Source organism: Oncorhynchus mykiss, chromosome 5 (assembly GCF_057628025.1).
Source record: "Oncorhynchus mykiss isolate SJ-2025 chromosome 5, ASM5762802v1, whole genome shotgun sequence".
In the NCBI taxonomy this organism is placed as follows: Eukaryota; Metazoa; Chordata; class Actinopteri; order Salmoniformes; family Salmonidae; genus Oncorhynchus; species Oncorhynchus mykiss.
The window spans coordinates 39,356,593-39,380,374 of NC_143026.1; the positions used below are offsets into that span (position 1 = coordinate 39,356,593).

General features: G+C 42.9%; 1 protein-coding gene across 1 annotated transcript; it reads right to left on the reverse strand.

Moving 5' to 3' along the window:
* Positions 1-253: 253 nt before the first annotated feature.
* LOC110523772 (splicing regulator ARVCF) lies at positions 254-20,263 on the reverse strand. Its single transcript, XM_036977461.2, has 17 exons — positions 19,594-20,263; positions 12,630-12,800; positions 10,968-11,572; positions 9,472-9,950; positions 9,196-9,379; positions 8,902-9,019; positions 8,553-8,721; positions 8,368-8,385; positions 7,730-7,801; positions 2,738-2,865; positions 2,327-2,477; positions 1,889-2,081; positions 1,656-1,767; positions 1,413-1,497; positions 1,226-1,302; positions 1,008-1,126; positions 254-919 (listed from the first exon to the last, which is right to left on the reverse strand). Exons 1-16 carry the CDS (start codon positions 19,612-19,614, stop codon positions 1,034-1,036), a joined length of 2,676 nt encoding a protein of 891 aa, XP_036833356.2. The 5' UTR covers positions 19,615-20,263; the 3' UTR covers positions 254-919; positions 1,008-1,033.
* Positions 20,264-23,782: the final 3,519 nt, after the last annotated feature.

Genomic DNA, 23,782 nt, shown 5'->3' on the forward strand with positions numbered 1-23,782 from the left:
CTTTTCCAACTTGCTGCACACTTCATTTCATGTTTCTATTCTCGTTCCAGCACAGCAACCATATACAGTATAAATATATGGAGCTGTCCAGTGCTGAAAGTAAAAGGACTATAGCACAGCACCCAAGCAGCATGCTGCGTGAATGATACATTTCCCAACATACATGTTGAATAAACCCCTCGCCCTTGTCGTAACAGAAAGACGAGAAGAACAGAAAATACAGTATAAATGAAGTCCATATAACGTTGAGAAATTGTATGAGAAATTATGGATTTTATTTGCTAACATTATCAATTTAACATCGCGATGCAAGAACAAACACTGCATAAAGCAAAGTCATCGAGTCAGCTCCTTAATAAATGGCACTATTACTTAGCATATTATTATATGGAGGTATCCATTGTATTTGTGGTGACAAGATAACGTTCACAACTGTTAATAAATAACATGAATATTACAATATAAATGCCTTAATTTAGAATATTAACAATATTTTATTACACATGTACAATCCCATTTCCAACTAGTCTCTCACATAAAACGGATGCACACCTTGCAGGAGTAAAACAATACAACATGTTAATTCTAGAGTAGGGCAGGTCAGGTAAATAAAACAAAAATGTTTTGACAAATCCTAACTTCCTGGCCTACATTCAGCTGTGTCACTCCACTCATCCCTCTGTCCAGTATGTGCACGTTTATTTATTTTCTAAGTAGGAGAGGCTCTGATCAACACCAGTCAGAGTTTCACATTGAAAATGTAAATGCCAGTCCATATTCACTCTATTCTTATTTACTGAGAATAAACCATGTTGTCCTAAATGGTGAGTTGACCGACAGAATGTCCATCTAAAGGATAAACACCACAATGACCTCCACAAATGTTGACGTTTCACTTCCTCTTTTACCAGCACATCTCCTGCAAAAAAAGAAAAAAGACAAAGGACATGCATCACACCGATGTGTAAAACATAATTCCTGAAATAGTTCAGTGAAATTGGATTTACCTGCACTACAATCCCTTCTACCAGTCTCAGACCCAGGAGTCGAGGGGTGGAGGTTTGCGCTCCACCAGGCCCACTGCAGGCCTTCCAGCCCGGATGAAGTGCTTCCTCTCTGGGATACTCTACAACAAAATGTGAGTGTGTGTTTAGTTAAATGTGAGTCCCCATTGAAGAACTCCTGACCTTACGTATAGTAAGGCGCTCTGCACATTGTTACTGACCTGGAGAGGCTCTCTCTCCATCATGTGGCCTGGCCCATCACCCACTCTGTCCCCCTGCTCCACAGTGGAGTATCCATCTGTGGGAAAGATAGAGAGAATACAATAATCAAAGGCCATTTTACATTCAAATGACAAACAAGGAATAGGCACACCCACACTTATGCTGAAGCTACAGTCTCATGGTGACCTTGATTTTTCTCCATCAGAGGCAGTGTGATGTCATCATAGCCTGACTTTCCGCTCTTGGGTTTTTTGGGCATTCCACTAGTTGGCTGAGAGTAAAAAAGAGAGAACACACAGTATGCCATTAGGAACTAATGTTGTCCCATACAGTGCTCAAGTTACAAATCAATAACAGAGTTGTGTTTGTGCCCATTTGGACTGTGTAGTGAATGGGGAATACAGCCTTCTACAGCATGCCATGCCATACCTTAAAGTGGCTCTTGTTCCAGCCTCCCTTGTAGAGACTGTTTCTTAGGTCCTTGTAAGCCCACACTGTCTGCAGGACATGAGATGCTGCTTTGGTCTCTCGCCCAGATTGGCTAGCAAAGAAACAACAGAATCAACCAGAGCCAGCATAAAGGAGAAAGCACAGCACTGTGGACTGAGCATCTAGCCAATTGAAACCAACACCATATAAGATATTATGCTATGAAAATCTACCTTGTCTTGTTGATGGCTACCAGTTTCTGGATGGCGTGGCCCTGTATGAGACCTCGGGCGTTCTCAGGGCTGTCTGAGATGATCTCATGGATAGTGTTCAGAATGGCCACCACTGTGTCCCCTTCCAGGTTCTTGGCTGGCCTCTGTTGACCACAGGGCAGGTTACTGACCAGGTCCCTCATGGCATAACTCCCTGTGGGGAAAAGAAAATGGTCAAATCACCTGTGTGTGTGTGTGTGTGTGTGTGTGTGTGTGTGTGTGTGTGTGTGTGTGTGTGTGTGTGTGTGTGTGTGTGTGTGTGTGTGTGTGTGTGTGTGTGTGTGTTTGTGTGTGTGTGTGTGTGTGTGTGTGTGTGTGTGTGTGTGTGTGTGTGTGTGTGTGTGTGTGTGTGTGTGTGTGTGTGTGTGTGCGTGCGTGCGTGCGTGCGCGTCTATGTACCTATGAGGTCTTTGTTGCGGCGATCTATGGCCAGGTTGCGGAGAGCAATAGCTACAGCCCGGACCACTTTATCACCATCTGAACGCAGTAGCTCCACCAGGACAGGCAGACCTTTCTCCTTCCTCACTGTGGCCCGGATGTAACTGGACCACTTTGAGCAAAGGCACAGAGAGAGAGAATAATAGAAGGGTGTAATGTATGACATTTTGTAAAGTCCTATTGTGCTACTTATGATTATTAATACATACTTTTATACATATTATAGTTTTTCAACCACAATTCAATCACACTTAATCAACCCTTCACACAGAGAGCAAGAGGGAGAGAGAGAAAGAGAAAGGGGATGAGAAACAAACAGTCTGTTCTCCCACAGCCTCAGATCAACTGCTTCTACGATTGCCCTTCACTCACAGCCCAGTGTCCTGCAGCGAGGTTCTGCAGCGCTCCAGCTGCTGCCTCCAGGGTGTTGTGGTTCTGACTGCAAGTGAGGAGAGACAGGTACAGCCTCACAACCTCTGGCTGGTAAAGCAGCTCCAGACCTACAGAGAGGGAGAGAGGGAGGGAGGGAGTGAGGGAGGGAACAAGGGAACGAGAGAGAGAGATAGAAGCACTGAGAACTCTCAGATACATTGGAACTGGTATGATGAGACACAGTGGTTTTCAAGGCACCAGTCAACAGAAGGTTGGATCAGTAACCAGCACATACAGTTAAGCACTTAAAAAGCTCATTTCAGACTTCGTAGTGAAACACAGATGAGATAAAAACTGATTACTTGTCCCATACTGTTTGTTTTATGTAGTAGAGTATACATTTTCAGACAGCTTGGAGTTTAGCGGCCAAAGTGAGAAGACTCTAAGCAGGACGATATGAAAAATGCAGTGCAGTTTCCTATGAAACTTTTTTTTTTTTAATTCTTCACATTTTCAAACAGTCCATCTATATTTTCCAACGGAGCTATACATTTGGGTGAGTTTTTTTTCTCCCCGGAGTAGCCTCGTTTCACTGCCAAAAATGTCAATGTCAAGGGCCTCCCGGGTGGCGCAGTGGTCTAAGGCTGTGCCACCAGAGACTCTGGATTCGAGCCCAGGCTCTGTCACGACCGGGAGGCCCATGAGGCGGCAAACAATTGGCCTAGCGTCGTCCGGGTTAGGGAGGGTTTGGCCGGCAGGGATATCCTTGTCTCGTCGCACACTAGTGACTCCTGTGGCGGGCCGGGCACAGTGCACGCTGACCAGGTTGCTAGGTGTACGGTGACACATTGGTGTGGCTTGCTTCCGGGTTGGATGTGCCCTGTGTTAAGAAGCAAATGCGGCTTGGTTGGGTTCTGTTTCGGAGGACGCATGTCTCTCAACCTTCGCCTCTCCTGAGTCCGTGCGGAAGCTGTAGCGATGAGACAAGACAGTAACTACAACAATTGGATACCACGAAATTGGGCAAAAAAACCATGTCAATGTCAAATACAGGTAGCCTAGTCAAATAATTAACATCCAACATCCAATTACTCTCTCACGGGAATTCCACTAATGGTCCATATGTAGCCAAACGACACTGCTGCTCATTCCGTTGGCTCGAAAATTGATAAATGGTTAAAAAAAAGTAAGGCCAGAGTCCATAGAGACACATACCAGCTCTACTGGTAGTACTGCTGCTAGCACTCTACTGTCGATGACACAAGCTGTAATTTTACATTTATTGTTAGGCCAGCTAGCATGGACACTGACAGTTGTGAATCTGATGCAGCCGAAGAGCTACTGCTCCCTTACCCGGGAAAGCACGAACAACATCGAAGAGGCGCAAAGATGATGAGAACTACGTTGATTGGGAGTAGTGCCTTTCCTCAGCCACAGTGTGTTATACTTGCAAAAGTACTATCTCACAACTCGATGCAACCTTCACTCTTGCGCAGACATTTAGAAACAAAACACTCCAATTTGAAAAATAAGCCTCAAGAGTTTTCATCAAACAACACTGTTTCACGACGTATCAGTGACATGGCAGGAGATGTTTTGAAACAACTACTGCTTCGCATACAAGCCAGTGAATTCTATGCATTACAGCTGGATGAGTCAACAGAAGTGGCGGGCCTGGCACAGCTCCTGGTATATGGCCGTTAGGACAAGAGGACAAGAGGAGATTATATTTTTAAAGTACTTGACAGCTTTCTGACATAAAATTGACTTTGGTGGTCAAGATGTGTTGGTATCTGTTCTGATGGCGCAAAAGCCATGACAGGGAGACAATGTGGTAATGCGCGTCCAAGCAGTTGCTCCCGACGCCACTTGGACACCTGACAGCTTGAAAAACATTTTGGACACTACAGTGAAAATGGTTAACTTTATTAAAGCAAGGCCCCTGAACTATTTTCCTCACTATGCAATGATATGGGCAGCGACCATGTAACGCTTTTACAACAAGTGTGCTGGTTATCGAGGGGCAAAGTATTGACAAATTTTTTTGAATTGAGAGACGAGCATAAAGTTTTCTTTAATGACCATCATTTTCACTTGTCTGACCGCTTGCATGATGACGAGTTTCTCACACGACTGGCCTATCTGGGTGATGTTTTTTCTCACCTGAATGATCTGAATCTAGGATTACAGGGACTCTCCGCAACTATATTCAACGTGAGGGACAAAATTGAGGGTATGATTAAGAAGTTGGAGCTCTTTTCTGTCTGCATTAACAAGAACAACACACAGGTCTTTCCATCATTGTATGATTTTTTTGTGTGCAAATGAACAAGGTTAAGGACAATATCAAATGTGATTTGGCGAAGCACCTGAGTGAGTTAGATGCGCAATTACACAGGTACTTTCCCGAAACAGATGACACAAACAGCTGGATTTGTTATCCCTTTCAAGCCCTGCCTCCAGTCCACTTACCGATATCTGAACAAGAGAGCCTCATCGAAATTGCAACAAGCGGTTCTTGAATTTAATCAGAAGCCACTGCCAGATTTCTGGATTGGGCTACACTCAGAGTATCCTGCACAAATCGCGCTGTTAAGACACTGATGCCCTTTGCAACCACATACCTATGTGAGAGTGGATTCTCGGCCCTCACTAGCATGATAACTAAATACAGGCACAGACTGTGTGTGGAAAAAGACTCTCTCCAATACAACCCAATATTGCAGAGTTATGTGCATCCTTTCAAGAATACCCTTCTCATTAAGCTGTGGTGAGTTATTCACCATTTTTGATGAACAAATAAGGTTTTATATGTAAGATGGCTAAGTAAAGAGCAAAATGATTGATTATTATTATATTATTATTTGTGCCCTGGTCCTAAAAGAGCTCTTTGTCATTTTCCACGAGCCGGGTTGTGACAAACTCACACGCATTCTTATGTTTAATAAAACAACATTTGAGAATGCGCTGACCCTGGTGCTAGAGGGGGTACGCAGCTGGAGGTTGAATGTTTGAAGGGGTACGGGACTATAAACATTGCGGGAACCACTGCTCTAGAGAATATATGTAGGCTTACACAGTTAGGTTATGAAGCTCAACATTATTATTGGCTTAGTATTTCAGAAAGACTATACAGTATAATGTACACAACATAGATAATACCCCCAATTAATGCTCAGCCATGTTTGTGTGTGTACATTTTAGATATTCACACTGCTTTTATGTTGAAGGAATATTCTGCCTTGCAAAAGGGATGTGGACTGTGCATGATATTACAAATGCATAAAGAAAACAACATGTCTTTTCCAACTCCAAACTTTCACGCAAACACCCCAACTACATGTAAACATGGATCACTATTGCATTATTAACCAATGGGTGCTTCGGGCTCCAACTCTTATCAGCTCTCTGTGCGCTCTTGTCTGCTACAAACGGTACCACCACTCACTTCAACAATATTCACAGACTGTATTATTCTACCGGAGTGAGAGGCTTCTAGCTACACACACATCCCCAGTAGTCATGCTGGAGTATAGAAGGAATCCAAATACTCAGGAATTCTCTCACAGGCTGCACTCCAGAGGCTTTCCAATGATATTCAGCCAGCTGAAGCCGGAGATGCTGATAGGCTGCCTCTGGCTGGGAGACTTACGTGCTGTCTAATCCTGACCTAGGCATGTAACCTTCTTATCACATTGATTGCAGCCGCAGGCAGGAGTGTGGGATGGCTCCACAGCCAGACACACAGGTTCTGTGGAGGGTATAAGATTTTCTACAGACCTGTATAATACCTGACTGGCCACACAGGTCCATCAAGCAGTGCCCGTTCCCTGTGTCATCAGAAACCTTCTCACACAAATTCTGGTGGGCCACGACCAAACCTTCCCTCTAAACCTGTCTGGACTTCTACATCAAAAGACATCAACCATGCTCAGGGAATGATTTTGTCTGTATATGTATATTCATGTATCTGATTGTGTTCCAATGCCATATAGAAGAGAGTTGTATAATCTCATCAGTTATACAACTCTCTTTTTTACTAAGGTATAATCTCATCAGTTATACAACTCTCTTTTTTACTAAGGTATAATCTATTCAGTTATACAACTCTCTTTTTTACTAAGGTATAATCTATTCAGTTATACAACTCTCTTTTTTACTAAGGTATAATCTAATCAGTTATACAACTCTCTTTTTTACTAAGGTATAATCTAATCAGTTATACAACTCTCTTTTTTACTAAGGTATAATCTATTCAGTTATACAACTCTCTTTTTTACTAAGGTATAATCTAATCAGTTGTACAACTCACTTTTTTACTAAGGTAAAATCTAATCAGTTATACAACTCTCTTTTTTACTAAGGTATAATCTAATCAGTTATACAACTCTCTTTTTTACTAAGGTATAATCTAATCAGTTATACAACTCTCTTTTTTACTAAGGTATAATCTTCTGTTGGAACTTCTGAATGTCAATGACTAGTTTAGAATCCTGTCAATAGTCTGCGATATTACACATTATATTTGACATAAAAAAGGCAGCTATAGTGCCTTATCATCACATTGTGGCACAAAATGCATTCAATCGTCCCTTCATTTGATGCTGAATATAAGCTCTACTAGCTGTCTATACTGCTCCATCTCAAACACAGAAGTACATTATTCACAATATAAGTCCCATCAAGCTATTCCATATTGTATTGTACTCATACAGTAACTGACACATGGTACGTTTGTATGGACCATGTAGTTCTGCCAAAACATTCAGACAACCTATTGTTATCTCTGAATGTTTCAAATACAATCCAACCACTTCAAGACAGTACAACACATTGGAAACTATTCTACACCATGCACAAATACCCTTTCCAAATGCCTAATGCCAAGGTTAAGGCTTTGTACAACGTACGTCTTTGGAATGCATCTTGAAGTTACATAAATGCATGTCTTGAATCTTGACCAATCCACAGATCCCTAAAGATGTTCCATACCTTTCATTGGTTCTGTGCGTTTGGGTAAATCCAGAGTACCATATTTTTTATCACTTGGTCCATTTCTCCAGCCTAGACAAAACACACACACGCAACCACGCACATGCACGCACGCACGCACACACACACACACACACAAACACACACACACATACACACACGCAAACACACACACACACACACAACCACACACGTACACACACACACACACACACACACAACCACACACGTACACACACACACACACACACAGACACATACATACACACACACACAGACACAGACACAGACACATACATACACACACACACACACACACACACACACACACAGACACATACATACACACAACCACACACACACACACACACACACACACACACACACACAGACACATACATATACACACACACACACAATAAATAGGAAAGATCAAAACATGGAAAGTGTATAGAGACATGGAATGTGTAGAAATCTTTTCTAACAGTGTGCCAGAAAACCCTAGGTCTTCCATTGAAGCTCAGGTCTTGAGGCAGACTAAAGGGCAAGCAACCACAGAGGTCCTGGTTTCTCATAGTTGACAGAACATTATTATGGATTTTCAGATTGTCAAATATCATTCATTCAGACAGACTTACTTTGACTGAACCACTCCTCTATTGAATGGGGATGGAAGGAAACAAAACAAAAGATAAATAAGGAAGACAGTTTTGCAACACAGAGTACACACCAGAAATCCCACAATTCTACTGCGTATTACGTGTTGTGCAAACTGCTTGACAACCATTCATATAGCGCCATCATGAGGTCAGATTCAACTCACCCTTTGGCTTCTTCCCTCCAAAACAGTCTGCCTCCTTCTTTTTCTTCTGGTTCCCTCCTAACCCTGGCACCTGATTGGCCACGGGTTCCTGAAATCTCTCCGCCCCCGGCACCTCTTTGTGGACGTGGTAGGAGAGGTTTCTCAGGATGCAGACACAGTTCTCTACCGACTGAGAGAGAGGAGGATAAACAACACAAAGATGCTCATCACAGACAGCAGATGCATAGAATATAGGGAGGGTCTGATTCTCATTTGTGGTCCAGAATACTTTTGATTAATGTACTGATTCTCATTCTGGCTATAGTGTTTTCGTTGGGATTTACATGTGCTCAACTGTGTCTGCGTTCACCTTATTGTCGGTCTCCTTGTGTGCGACAGCTGACTGAAGGGCATAGAGGAGTGCGTCCACCAGCCCCTCACACTCCCTCAGTCTCTGCCGAGCCTCTGCCCCATCTGAGCTCACATTCCTGGGGGAACACAGCTCTATTAGTGGGGCGGATTAAGTTAGCATAGCACCGCTATCAGTATCTCATTTACCATTACGTCCAATTTAGAAATGTCCAATTTAGGGAGCAATGAACCCTGAAATAGTTATTGTGTAAGGTTCCATTATCTTTTCATCTATGTAGCTGCTATACTTTGCCTGAGACATCCTGAGGTGTTCTTGAACACGGTGGTCCACTCTGTCTCCTGGGGTCTGGAGTGCTCAGTAGGGTCTCTCCTCCAGCCAGAGTGGGGGATGATGACCTCATCAGTCAGTGTCTGGAGCCCGTGGTTGATGATCATCATCTTCAGAGGCTCATGGGAGGAGAGGTTCCACAGGGTCCCTATAGGTAAAAAGTATACACGATTTGTCCGAATGCTATACACAAGGTGTTTGGGTAATCAGGGTGAATCTTTTGTCATAGGCTCACTGTACCTGTGACCAGCTCTCTGACCTCCATGTTACTGGACTTTCTCAGCAGTCTGACCAGGGCGGGGATGCCGTCACAGTTCTTGATGGCCACCTTGTTGTGGTGGTCTTTCCCGTAGGAGATGTTCCTCAGGGCTCCACAGGCCTTGCGGTGGACCTCGGCTTTAGGGTGGTCCAGGAGGCCCACCAGTACTGGAACCCCCTTCAGCTGCCTGACGTCCTGCTTCATGTGGTCGTTCTCGTAGCACAGGTGCTGCAAGTAGGCAGCGGCGTTGGACTTGACCGGGTCCATGGGGTGGCTGAGCATGGTGATGACCTCCCTCAGGTTGGGGTCCCTCCAGCGGGGGTCCTTACGGATGCTGTCCAGGCTGACCATGCTGCAGCGCTTGTGGGGGAACTGTAGCATCTGGGCCCTGGACATGGCCTGGAAGAAGGAGGTGGGGTCTCCGTCCACCTGGGACATGAGGGCCTCCTCGTATCCCCCTCTGGAGAAATAGAGAGTGAAGGAGAGGTTAAGTGGGGGGGGGGGCTGAGACAAGGACAAGAAATGGGCCTATATGTAGAGACAGACAGAAAGCACAGAAAGCAATTTGATGTGTTCTCTGAATAGTTGTGCAAACAGATATTTTATCTGGACAGCTTGAGTTCCAGATAGATGGAGAGAAAGAGAGAGAGCAGAAGACAGGCGTTGGAAGCGACGGGGCGCTAGATAGCTAAGCATCCTCTGTAAACAGCTCATTGGCAGCTTACAAGCTGAGGAAAGTGCTGCTGTCAGTCAGTGATACAGGTGTAACCTCCTTATTTATTGACTGGTGGCCTCCCCTGATTGTTACCACCTGCTCCTAAACTGCTGGCCATCTGTCTCGCCCCACCACATGGACTACAGCAGCTAGAAGCTCCCACTGAGGCTCAACGCTATGGAACGCAATATACAGAAGTCCACTCATGCAGTTTCAAGCCATACTGAGCTGTGTTGAGTCGTATAGTAGAATTTTCTAAGTCTCCTCTTTTTTAAAAATTTTTTTTTTTAATGTGTCCATAAGCTACATAATCGGATTTTGAGGGTCAGTGTATGGTGAAGTGTACTCTACAGGGTTATCTCTTCACTGAAAACAGCATTTATGTGGTGAATGAAGATAATGATCGTGTACTGGACTGTTCCATTGGTCAGTAGCAAACAATACACAGAATGTGTCCTCTTTTTCAAATGACTACCTACACACTGCAAAAATCAATGCCCTGTTTTGTCAAGGGTAAACTCATTTACAGAGAGGTTATTGATATTTGCGCCCCACACATTAGATTTCCTTTTACTACTGTCCATTCTCTGAATGTAAATAACTCATTTTAATGGGAATAAAGGACTTTGACTTTGAATCAATGGATTCCATCACCTTTCCATAGAGCTGACATAACAAGGTCACCAGTCTTTTTAGCTTGGATATGCTGCTAGGGAATTCTACTGTCATGCATGTGCCGAACTAGCTAGCCCATATCCTAACCTGGTTCTGGACGGCTCCATCAGGAGCTCCATGGTAGTGATGGGTCTGAGATAGTGGATTCCCCCCAGGGTGGCGTAGCTGGAGGTGGGGTAGTCAGCCTTTACATCCTGGGCGTCCCCTGGTCCTTCCCCCTCGGTCTGGTTAGTCAGGCCCACCTGGCCGTAGTTGTCCCTGGGTAGGGGCAGGGTGTAGTGGCCTCCGGGCTGGGTCTGGTAGTTCCTGGAGGGCCAGTAGGTGTGGAGGGAGCTATGGTGGACACCTCCTCGAGACAGGCTGCCATACCTAGAACACATATCACCTCCAAGGCCAGGAAAGGGAGGGTCGGGGAGGGTGTAGATGCTGTTCTGCCTCTCAGGGATCTCTGTGTTGGGATCACGGTCTGTGTTGTTGTAGGGAGGGGGGAGAGTGGTGATGGTAGCAGTGGTTGTGATAAGGGGGGTGAGGTACTCAGAGGAGTGTTGGACGTTGGTCAGGGGGCTGGGCTGCAGAGATTGGTTGTCTGGACACATGGGAACCTGGGTAACCGGGGGATGCTCTGGGGCTGGGGGAAGCTGTGGGGTGGGTGTGTCTGCCTGGTCATTCGCCATTTCCACAGCCTTGGGGTCCTGTAGGGAGGAAGGCATATCGTTCATTTCAATACACCAGTCAGACTGCCCCAACTGTGGGATCTAATATTCCATCTCCATCACAGCCTCAGCCAAGTCTATGAGACGCCATCCTAAAGCTGCACTCACTGCCTCAAATAACCACATCCACGTTTATCGATACTACCACCAAATCTACTACTTTTTCCCCAACAGCAGAGAGCACAAAATGGCACAGTTTGATAAACATTTAACCCTGCATTAAACAAACCAAAAAATCCCCCACAAGCTCTCGTCTCACAGGAATTATCCATCATTTTTATTACAACAGATTTCTGGCTTTGAAGTAGGCGAGTAGATAATTCATTCTGCTTGGCTGCCAGTGAATAATGTATTTCCCCAGTTGGAAATGAGTTTAGATTGGACTGTGATGAAACAAGCTGAGGTCCAGCTACTGTTGAGTACTAGAGTAAATTGCAGGAAATGAAAATGGTCTGTTTGATGGAAGTGGATTTTGATGTGAACAGTTTCACAACCACCAACACGCAATCTGTGTTTTTATCTTGCACAACTATGAATATGATATAAATATGACTCAAATAGTCTGATGAATAGTTTTGTGGAAATTCTACACTAGGATAAGCTTTGTGGAATTCTCTGGCCCTGAGATACAATAGTGTTAGCTGCTACTTCCCCAAGGGAAATTCTGGCAGCTTGGCACAATACAGCCTTCAGTTCAAAAAGCTGTCTGGGGCCTTTAGGTTTACATTCTGTTGAACGGCAATTTGTTTCTGGCGGATGGTTAGGATTAAAAACACATCATGGTTCACCACAGCTGCAGATGTATTACACTATATAGTTATTGTTTCCAATTGTTCTGACATAAATCGTAATGCACAGGGATGGGGTTTTATTGGAGATATAATGGAGGATTAATCCATGCTTCAGATTCCAGTAGATAATGATTACAGTATGATCCTGGGAGAGATGTACTGTAGAGATCAACTGGCTGAGCTTAGACGATGACTGATTGCTAAATAGGGGATCATAGGGGATCAATATATTGAAGAGTGGGAACCTCTGTGTGTTGTGGTGCCTCTGTCTCTGCAGTGGAGCTGCCATTGGTGGAGGTGACAACAGAGGAGTTGGAGGTGGGTGTGTTCAGGTCATCGTCTGCAGGCTCCACATGTGATTCCTTGGTCTCCAGGGTTATAGCCGACAGAGACGAGGGCCCCTCTGGGATCTGCTCCTACACAACAGAGGAAAGAGTTAGATACACACTCCTACGCAGCAGGCAAGCACATAGCACAGGGTAGAGGGTTGGAGACATATCCTAGTACAGACCAAGTGCAGGGTCGAGAGTTTGATACACAGCAAATGGAAGATATTTAGTTAGACATCCTAAGTGTAGGAGAGAACGTTTCACAGAGAAAGAGATTGAGAGAGAGAGAGAGAGAGAGAGAGAGAGAGAGAGTGAGAGGAGAGGAGAGGTAGATAGAGAGAGGGAGATAGAGAGAGAGAGAGAGGAGATGAGAGGAGAGGAGAGGTAGATAGGGAGATAGAGAGAGAGAGAGAGAGAAAGAGAGAGAGAGAGAGAAAGAGTGAGAGGAGAGGAGAGGTAGATAGAGAGGGAGATAGAGAGAGAGGGAGAGCAAGAGAGGGAGATTGAGCGAAAGAGAAGAGGGAGACAGAGAGAGAGAGAGGGGGGGGAGGAAGAAGAGAGAGAGGAGAGGGAGATAGAGATAGAAAGAGAAGAAGAGGGAGAGGGAGAGAGAGAGAGAGAGAGGGAATAAGAGAGAGAGGAGAGGGAGATAGCGAGAGAGGGAGAGAGAGAGGGAGAGAGAGAGAGAGAGAGAGAGAGGGAATAAGAGAGAGAGGAGAGGGAGATAGAGATAGAAAGAGAAGAAGAGGGAGAGGGAGAGAGAGAGAGAGAGAGAGAGAGAGAGAGAGAGAGGGAATAAGAGAGAGAGGAGAGGGAGATAGCGAGAGAGGGAGAGAGAGAGAGCGAGAGAGAGAGGGAGGGAATAAGAGAGAGAGGAGAGGGAGATAGAGATAGAGAGAGCGAGAGAGGGAGAGAGAGAGAGAGAGAGAGAGAGAGAGAGAGAGGGAATAAGAGAGAGAGGAGAGGGAGATAGAGATAGAAAGAGAAGAAGAGGGAGATAGAGATAGAAAGAGAAGAAGAGGGAGATAGAGATAGAAAGAGAAGAAGAGGGAGAGAGAGAGAGAGAGAGGGAATAAGAGAGAGAGGAGAGGGAGATGGAGATAGAAAGAGAAGAAGAGGGAGATAGAGATAGAAAGAGAAGAAGAGGGAGAGTGCCCAGTATCCTTTGTAAAGAGAGGGAGAAATAAAGACAAACTAAAGGTGACAGGACGGTGAGAGCAAGAGAGGGTATTATCTAAATGTGAGAATGAGCTCCAACTGTTTAATTAAATCAGCGTTTGTTTGACCTCTCTTGAGACCCTCTCACCCCGTTGACCAATCTGCTGCTGCCATTCTGCTGACCTTTCACTTCCACTGCTGACTGCTCGCATATTGTTCATTTTTAAGCCCTCTCTTTCAAACACCCCCTCACTGTATAGTGTAAGACACAAAGCTATTCAGCCTTTCCATACTGATGTGTGGGGAATGGCAAAGAGGAGAGCAGGCTGTTGTAATTTTGGAGGTTCAGGTGCTGAGAGACTTGATTTGTTAAAAGAGTAATGATGCCATTATGTGGATTAATGAGGAGGAATGGTTTGGCATAAGTACTGAGATACAACAATGTCCTGTCTTTAATCAGCCCTCTCCAGCAGCTAGCCTGAGACACACAGAGTCATTTACTGATTTATGCTTATTTATTTAAGTTAACTTGGGGATTGCATTTCCCCAAACTAGGAATCTATTGAATATAAAACATAAACAACTTCAAATGGATCTATAAAGAGACTAAAGAGGCATAAAATATGAACAAAAGTACCCATAATTAATGTTGACTTGCTTTAGCATACTAAATACTGTTCAGACATGGAAGATTCTGTTTTGATCACATACTAATACCCAAGGGTGTCTGAATCTGAGATCTTATTCAACATGTTAATGAGCAGAACTCCATTGATTTATGTGCCAATATCTCTTGCAAACAAGCAGATAATCTGACATAAAATGCATTGCATCATATCTCACCGTTCTAAATGAAAGTGCTCTTACTGTGCAGGAACAAATGAAAATATCAGGTTTGCCTGTAAGGCCTTGATTCAATGAGGATAAAAGTGATATTTCCAATTGAGATGACATATGCAGGGTTTTTACCACGAATGCATTCTCTACGAACATGGGAACATTGCCTTTCAATTCCGATCTCGCTATAGTGCTGAACTTCTGCGATATGGATTGAATCGAGCCCTTACAGAAACATACTGTAAATAAAAGTGAATTCAACAGTATTCCAACATACTGTAGATAAAAGTAAATTCAACAGTATTCCAACATACTGTAGATAAAAGTAAATTCAACAGTATTCCAACATACTGTAGATAAAAGTAAATTCAACAGTATTCCAACATACTGTAAATAAAAGTAAATTCAACAGTATTCCAACATACTATAAATAAAAGTAAATTCAACAGTATTCCAACATACTGTAAATAAAAGTAATTTCAACAGTATTCCAACATACTGTAGATAAAAGTAAATTCAACAGTATTCCAACATACTGTAGATAAATGTAAATTCAACAGTATTCCAACATACTGTAAATAAAAGTAAATTCAACAGTATTCCAACATACTGTAGATAAAAGTGAATTCAACAGTATTCCAACATACTGTAGATAAAAGTAAATTCAACAGTATTCCAACATACTGTAGATAAAAGTGAATTCAACAGTATTCCAACATACTGTAGATAAAAGTGAATTTCAACAGTATTCCAACATACTGTAGATAAAAGTGAATTCAACAGTATTCCAACATACTGTAGATAAAAGTGAATTCAACAGTATTCCAACATACTGTAAATAAAAGTAAATTCAACAGTATTCCAACATACTGTAGATAAAAGTGAATTCAACAGTATTCCAACATACTGTAGATAAAAGTAAATTCAACAGTATTCCAACATACTGTAGATAAAAGTGAATTCAACAGTATTCCAACATACTGTAGATAAAAGTGAATTCAACAGTATTCCAACATACTGTAGATAAAAGTGAATTTCAACAGTATTCCAACATACTGTAGATAAAAGTGATTTCAACAGTATTCCAACATACTGTAGATAAAAGTGAATTTCAACAGTATTCCAACATACTGTAGATAAAAGTGAATTCAACAGTATTCCAACATACTGTAAATAAAAGTGAATTTCAACAGTATTCCAACATACTGTAGATAAAAGTAAATTCAACAGTATTCCAACATACTGTAGATAAAAGTGAATTCAACAGTATTCCAACATACTGTAAATAAAAGTAAATTCAACAGTATTCCAACATACTGTAGATAAAAGTGAATTCAACAGTATTCCAACATACTGTAAATAAAAGTGAATTCAACAGTATTCCAACATACTGTAGATAAAAGTGAATTTCAACAGTATTCCAACATACTGTAGATAAAAGTGAATTCAACAGTATTCCAACATACTGTAGATAAAAGTGAATTCAACAGTATTCCAACATACTGTAAATAAAAGTAAATTCAACAGTATTCCAACATACTGTAGATAAAAGTGAATTCAACAGTATTCCAACATACTGTAGATAAAAGTAAATTCAACAGTATTCCAACATACTGTAGATAAAAGTGAATTCAACAGTATTCCAACATACTGTAGATAAAAGTGAATTCAACAGTATTCCAACATACTGTAGATAAAAGTGAATTTCAACAGTATTCCAACATACTGTAGATAAAAGTGATTTCAACAGTATTCCAACATACTGTAGATAAAAGTGAATTTCAACAGTATTCCAACATACTGTAGATAAAAGTGATTTCAACAGTATTCCAACATACTGTAGATAAAAGTGAATTTCAACAGTATTCCAACATACTGTAGATAAAAGTGAATTCAACAGTATTCCAACATACTGTAAATAAAAGTGAATTTCAACAGTATTCCAACATACTGTAGATAAAAGTAAATTCAACAGTATTCCAACATACTGTAGATAAAAGTGAATTCAACAGTATTCCAACATACTGTAAATAAAAGTGAATTCAACAGTATTCCAACATACTGTAGATAAAAGTGAATTCAACAGTATTCCAACATACTGTAGATAAAAGTGAATTCAACAGTATTCCAACATACTGTAAATAAAAGTGATTTCAACAGTATTCCAACATACTGTAGATAAAAGTGAATTTCAACAGTATTCCAACATACTGTAAATAAAAGTGAATTTCAACAGTATTCCAACATACTGTAAATAAAAGTGATTTCAACAGTATTCCAACATACTGTAGATAAAAGTGAATTTCAACAGTATTCCAACATACTGTAAATAAAAGTGAATTTCAACAGTATTCCAACATACTGTAAATAAAAGTGATTTCAACAGTATTCCAACATACTGTAAATAAAAGTGATTTCAACAGTATTCCAACATACTGTAGATAAAAGTGAATTTCAACAGTATTCCAACATACTGTAAATAAAAGTGATTTCAACAGTATTCCAACATACTGTAAATAAAAGTGATTTCAACAGTATTCCAACATACTGTAAATAAAAGTGATTTCAACAGTATTCCAACATACTGTAAATAAAAGTGATTTCAACAGTATTCCAACATACTGTAAATAAAAGTGATTTCAACAGTATTCCAACATACTGTAAATAAAAGTGATTTCAACAGTATTCCAACATACTGTAGATAAAAGTGAATTTCAACAGTATTCCAACATACTGTAGATAAAAGTGAATTCAACAGTATTCCAACATACTGTAAATAAAAGTGATTTCAACAGTATTCCAACATACTGTAGATAAAAGTGAATTCAACAGTATTCCAACATACTGTAGATAAAAGTGAATTCAACAGTATTCCAACATACTGTAGATAAAAGTGAATTCAACAGTATTCCAACATACTGTAAATAAAAGTGAATTCAACAGTATTCCAACATACTGTAAATAAAAGTGAATTCAACAGTATTCCAACATACTGTAAATAAAAGTGATTTCAACAGTATTCCAACATACTGTAGATAAAAGTGAATTTCAACAGTATTCCAACATACTGTAGATAAAATTGATTTCAACAGTATTCCAACATACTGTAAATAAAAGTGATTTCAACAGTATTCCAACATACTGTAAATAAAAGTGATTTCAACAGTATTCCAACTTCAACGAATCCAAGGTAAATAGTAGGAGGCTGCATGTAAAATAGTCCTCAGAATCTGCAGTTATAAAACTAATTAATGTGATGGGAGAGCTGATTCACACGCAGCCTCCATTTCCCAAACATAATGTCCTCATCTTCATGCAAATAAATCTGTCATAGAGAGAAAGAAGGAGAGATGAAAGCCCCATGGTGTGGACACACAGCAGAGAGAAGGAGACAGAGTGAGAGAGAGAGAGAGGGGGGGGGGGGGGGGGGGGGAATGCCGTCTTAAACAGCCCTGGAGGGATAAATGATTGGAGCAGAGATAAATATATAACTAGCTGGCTAAAGGCAGGGTGTCTCTGTTCTCTAAGGTAGACTTGATGGAGGGATTGAGATATGGCAATAGGGTTTGATAGAGGCAAAGAGGGATGTATAGTGAGGTTAGGGACTGTGAGAAATTCCCACCTGGCCCTGTTTTTAGATTAGCCTTTCAACAGATCCAGAGCCTTCCAACACTGTTCCTCCATCACATCAACCAACTATCCTCATATGTCTACAGATTTGCTGCTGTTTACAAATGAGATGCAGGAGATAGATGTTAGAGGCACTGAAGCAGGGGACAAAGTGACACGATTAGAGTCTTGTTCCAGCCAACTGTCAAATCAAGGCTGACTGCACCACATTATAGTGGAAAGGCCAACAGTCTGATCTTCTGCTGAGTGAGTTCAGATTTAGTGGCCGGCTCAAGGGCACTCCAGACGCAAGCCACATTTAATACTTGTCACAAGCTCATTACGATAGACGAATCATGCAGGGGAGGGAGAAAATGCATGCCCTCTATCTCAACATTAATGTAGCTCAGAGGAGAAGCTGCGACCCTGTTGGAATTACCACTGACAATGCAGTCAATTTGTCTTCATCAGATAGAGGAGAGAGAAATGTGTATCGCTCCAGTACTTGATGTGAAATGACTGTGTGCACAACATTGCGGTAAACACAGAGCAATAACTTGTCACAATTAGACCCCCTCCCAGGGTTCCGAATTAGAGGGGCAAGAAGTTGGCTTGTTTTTGTTTTGTTGTCAAGACGTGGGAGGAAAACATTCTCTGTCCACATTACCCAAACACAGCATTACCCAAACACAGCATTACCCAGTCACAGCAGCCTCAGAGAGCCACTGCAGCTAGGCATTACAGCATGATGACATCAGGATATCCCATCTCATTCACCGCTGTGCCAAGACTCATTTCCATTGAGAATGAGGACACTGCTCATCCCTTGTCTTTGTCTATGCAGGATGCAGGAGCCAGGAAGCCCCCTGGACAACGAGCAGTTCAATACTTGCATGGATATATTTAATGTAATTCTAACTTCCAGTGGCTTGCTGGCGGTGTGCTGGGTGATAAAAACGTATGCAGCAGCAGCACATTCCCCTGTGGGCGGTTATCACTCAGTCTCCTCTCATAATGTTACCATGATTGACAGCCTCTCCATATGTCCTGCAGCATACACACTGAACAGAGGTGTTAAGAGCATGTCCCTGAGCACACACAAGTAGACTGAGGGGAGAAAAGAACGCTTTCCCCTTCATACTACGAGAGAAGCCTATAGCTTACCGAATATAATAGAATACAGAACAGCTGTGGACTGGGCTCCTGTAGGAAAAGCGTCGGCGGGAAAAGAGGGAGGGTGGTGGAGAGAAAACAAATACTAAATCAAAACACTTACCTCTTTCACCTCTGCAGGCATTGCCAAATCCCTTTGATTAGCTTTCCTACCAAACGATGGACAGAATCCTTCCCCAGTGAGAAGAGAGCACCGCGTCTGTTCCCCTCCTCCTGCTGTTTTCTCCCCTGACTTTTCCCTTTCCCTGCGAGCATGGAGGCAGTTCAGACATGAGCAGCCATCCTTCCTCCCGGGCTCTCACTAACGCACGTACGTGCACGCAGGCATATCCACACTCTCTCTCTCTCTCTCTCTCGCTCTCTCTCTCTCACACACACACGCACACACGCAGACACGCACACACACACACACACTCTCACATGTTCACACAGTGATCTCAGATTGATTCTGCACTCTCCCCCATGAAAGAGATGCTGAATCAACAACAAAAAACTGGCAGTCTCATCATTACACACCCCTCTCTGCTGTCATACAAACAGCTGTATCCAAGGTTAGTAGCAAGATGTTGGTTAAATCAAACTAAAATAAATACTGCTGAACCCTATAAGAAAAGGGGGTGAGTATATCCAGTTAGCGGAAAGCAATCTGCGTGCTTTCTCCCCAGTAGCCTGCTTCTCTCACTCACTCACACACACAGTTCCCTCTGGGCTGGCAAACAGATGCAGGTGGAGCAGGAAAAAAGGCTGCTCCAGCCCAGCCCCGTCACCCATGTGCAGGGCAGAGGGAGGGACGGATGGGAAAAGGGGATGGAGGGAGAGAAGGATGGAGGGATGGAGGAGAGGAGAGGAAGGCAAAGGGTGCAGCAGACAAAGAGAGGCTACCCTGCACACGGCGATAACAGCCTCGAGTGAAACTAGATATTTGCATGCAATTCAATTAGACAACATTACATTTTAATATTAAACCCAGTAATCTAAAGAGGCACTAACATCTAATTATTACCCTATAGTGATCTGTGAAAACACCCTTGAGTGATGTAAGCTCCTACTCATGCAAATCCAAAACAGAAAGCTAGACATAGTGAAAAAAGAGACAAATATTAGACTAAATGATGATAGTCTAATTAGCACTTGCTCAAATGCATGGACATGCTGTGTATTGCTAGCTGTCCCCCTCAATGACTTGAATCTTACAGTAATAGGATGGCTTATGAACAACAGTTTCAAAACATACAGATGAAAATACAAGGGGGACAGCTAGCAATACACAGCATGTCCATGCATCCCACACAGATACACAGCATGTCCATGCATCCCACACAGATACACAGCATGTCCATGCATCCCACACAGATACACAGCATGTCCATGCATCCCACACAGATACACAGCATGTCCATGCATCCCACACAGATACACAGCATGTCCATGCATCCCACACAGATACACAGCATGTCCATGCATCCCACACAGATACACAGCATGTCCATGCATCCCACACAGATACACAGCATGTCCATGCATCCCACACAGATACACAGCATGTCCATGCATCCCACACAGATACACAGCATGTCCATGCATCCCACACAGATACACAGCATGTCCATGCATCCCACACAGAAGCACTGCATGTATGGTACATACAGTACATTGTACAGTACAGTAGGGGGATCACGCGCTCAAATGGACTCGCATTCTGTCATGCTCAGCGTTACATTCCTCCACATCCATTCATTCCCACGTTCTCTCTATCACACAGACACATTCCCTTTCATCCGTTCTAACCCCCCCCCCCCCCCCCCCCCCACTGCCCCCCAGCCACCTCTATGAAAGTCTGATGTGACCGAGGCTAATTCATTAGCAGAATTAACACGGAGGACCCGCGGGCTTCACAACCCAGCTAGTTTAATGAGCAGAGCAGTTAACATCTAAGGACAGCTAAAATACACTATTATAAGATGTGCTTGTAACCAATGAGATTCAAGTAAAGTGGAATATTGCTGTTGACACAGCAGCAGCGTAGTCCAACTAAATTGAGCCACATCTGGAAATACCAATAAAGGTCAACAGTGAGCCGTAACATGGGACAGTGATCTATACTCAGTCACTGGTGTTGGCCAGTGATTACCAATCTTTTTTGGTTATTGTACCACCAACTGAAGATTGCTCTGCCCGGAGTACCTCTGAAGTATCCCCTCATGTGTATTTTACCAGTAAACCTATGGTCTCATGAGTCTACTCATGTACCCCATAGTACCCTAGGTTGGGAAACACTGATGTAGGCTATGGCAGGACCAGGCAACTAAAATAAGAAAGGGTCGTATATCTGGGACTTGAGAGAACCCGTTGGGCACAGACGTCAATTCAATGTCTATTCAGCGTTGGTTCAATGTCATTTCATTTAAAACGACGTGGATACAATGTCGATTCAATCAGTGTGTGCCCAGTGGGAAGGAGGTTTTCCAAGAGTGGAGCCAGTAAGCTTGAGAGCCTCTCCGCTCCGACTACTAATAATACTGTGCCCGACGTGCTGTCTTCCAGTTAGAGGTACCTGCAAATCAGAATAATCCACAGAGAAACAGGTAAAGGAACTTCAGGAAAGGAAATTCCCCCGACGCAGACAGTCCAACAAAGGGCCGAGTGAATGTTGAAGTTCTATAGATAATATATGAGATACAAGTCTCTTTGAATTGTGATAAATAATGAATGTAAACCAGGGCGCCCCAGAGAGCTGAACTACACAAGGTGTTATGATTTATACTGGGCCTTCCTGTCAAGTGTCACCACAGGAAACGCTTCATCATAAACAGCCCAGGGAGGAAATGAAACGCTTCAATGGCACGGGAAATCTGAACCTGGCAATCAACAAGGCACTGATGACCCTGATGGATGGGGCATATCAATTAGGAGGAGAGTGTGTGTGTGTGCGTGCGTGCGTCTGATGTGAGTGTGCATGCATGCGTGCATCTGATATAACTTTATCACCATTGGTGAGCCAAACATAACCACATCATGGTGTAAGATAGCACTATTCTGACACCAGAATCTGCTGCACTTCACATACTCAACGAACCACAAACCCTCCTCTTCACAGCGGCCCTCCTCATTAACATTTTACCCCAGGCTACAGAAACAGTGAGGAGAGAGAGGGAGGGAGAGATGGGGGGTAAGAGAGAGAGAGAGCGAGTGAGAGAGAGAGAGCGAGGGGGGGGGGAGATAGAGGGAGTGGGTGAGAGATGGAGAAAGAGAGGGAGAGAGTGGGAGAGAGGGAAACAGAGTATTAAAACTACATCAAAACCAGCATCTCAGAGGTCTGCAACTGGGCCAAAGTTAAAAACACACATGAACAGAACACCAAGATGAATATTTGATCAATGGCCTTTAAAGCGGTCCCATCACTAGACTTCAGACGGTTGGAAGTGTCATGATTCCTACAAGCTGGGTGAAGATCAAAAGAGCTCGTTCAGACTGAATAGACACAGTGGGGTCACGGTTGTAGAGGGCGTTTCAAAAAGAAGGGGGGGGGGGGTCAATCCAGGAGGAGAGAGAAAAGGAAGATGAAAGGATGCCCAGAGTCTGAAGAACGGTAGAATTTTACATTTCAAAAATGGATACGTCAAATGAAGGGTGGAAAGACTTCAGTCATTAGTGAGACAATAAGCTATTTGTTATGTGATCTAACCTGAAGAGATGAATGGTCATGAATAGTGCATTGTTTGGGACTCAATACATGGTCTGTGATGTCATAAATGGAATGACAGAAAAGGCCAACTGCAGAACCATAGAAACTGGAACATGACAGCAGGGAGGGGCTGCTGTTAACCACGGCTGTTCCTTCATTTCGTGTTTTCTGAGTACCTAACTTCTGTGTAAACGGTTGTTGATGTTCTCTGTACTTCTCACTACAGCCCTGCAGTTCTGGAATGATGTCTCAATCTCTCTGTGTCTATGGCAACGATCACTGGCAGTCTGAGAAATATCACCGCATCAGAATGGTGGTGCAGCACACAATCTCAGTGGAATTACCTCAATAGCGAAGGCTTCATTTATGTAAGATATCCAACACATACTTCTCTGAAACCCATAGCTGAGCGCAGCGAGCCTCCCATCAAAAAGTAGGCCTAGAGGATTACCTACCCACTCATTTGGGTAGGTTGAATCCCCGAGCTGACAAGGTAACAAAGTCTGTCGTTCTGCCCCTGAACAAGGCAGTTAACCCACTGTTCTCAGGCCGTCATTGAAAATAAGAATTTGTTCTTAACTGACTTGCCTAGTTAAATAAAGGTCAA

What these genes read in the sequence shown, in the direction of transcription:
- LOC110523772 (XM_036977461.2), bottom strand. Translation starts at nt 19,614, where the DNA reads ATGCCTGCAGAGGTGAAAGAG. An exon ending in TGCCTGCAGAGGTGAAAGAG is followed by an intron (nt 12,801 to 19,593) that starts GTAAGTGTTTTG and finishes TCTGTTGTGTAG; the next exon opens with GAGCAGATCCCAGAGGGGCC. An exon ending in GTAGCCATCAACAAGACAAG is followed by an intron (nt 1,768 to 1,888) that starts GTAGATTTTCAT and finishes TTTCTTTGCTAG; the next exon opens with CCAATCTGGGCGAGAGACCA.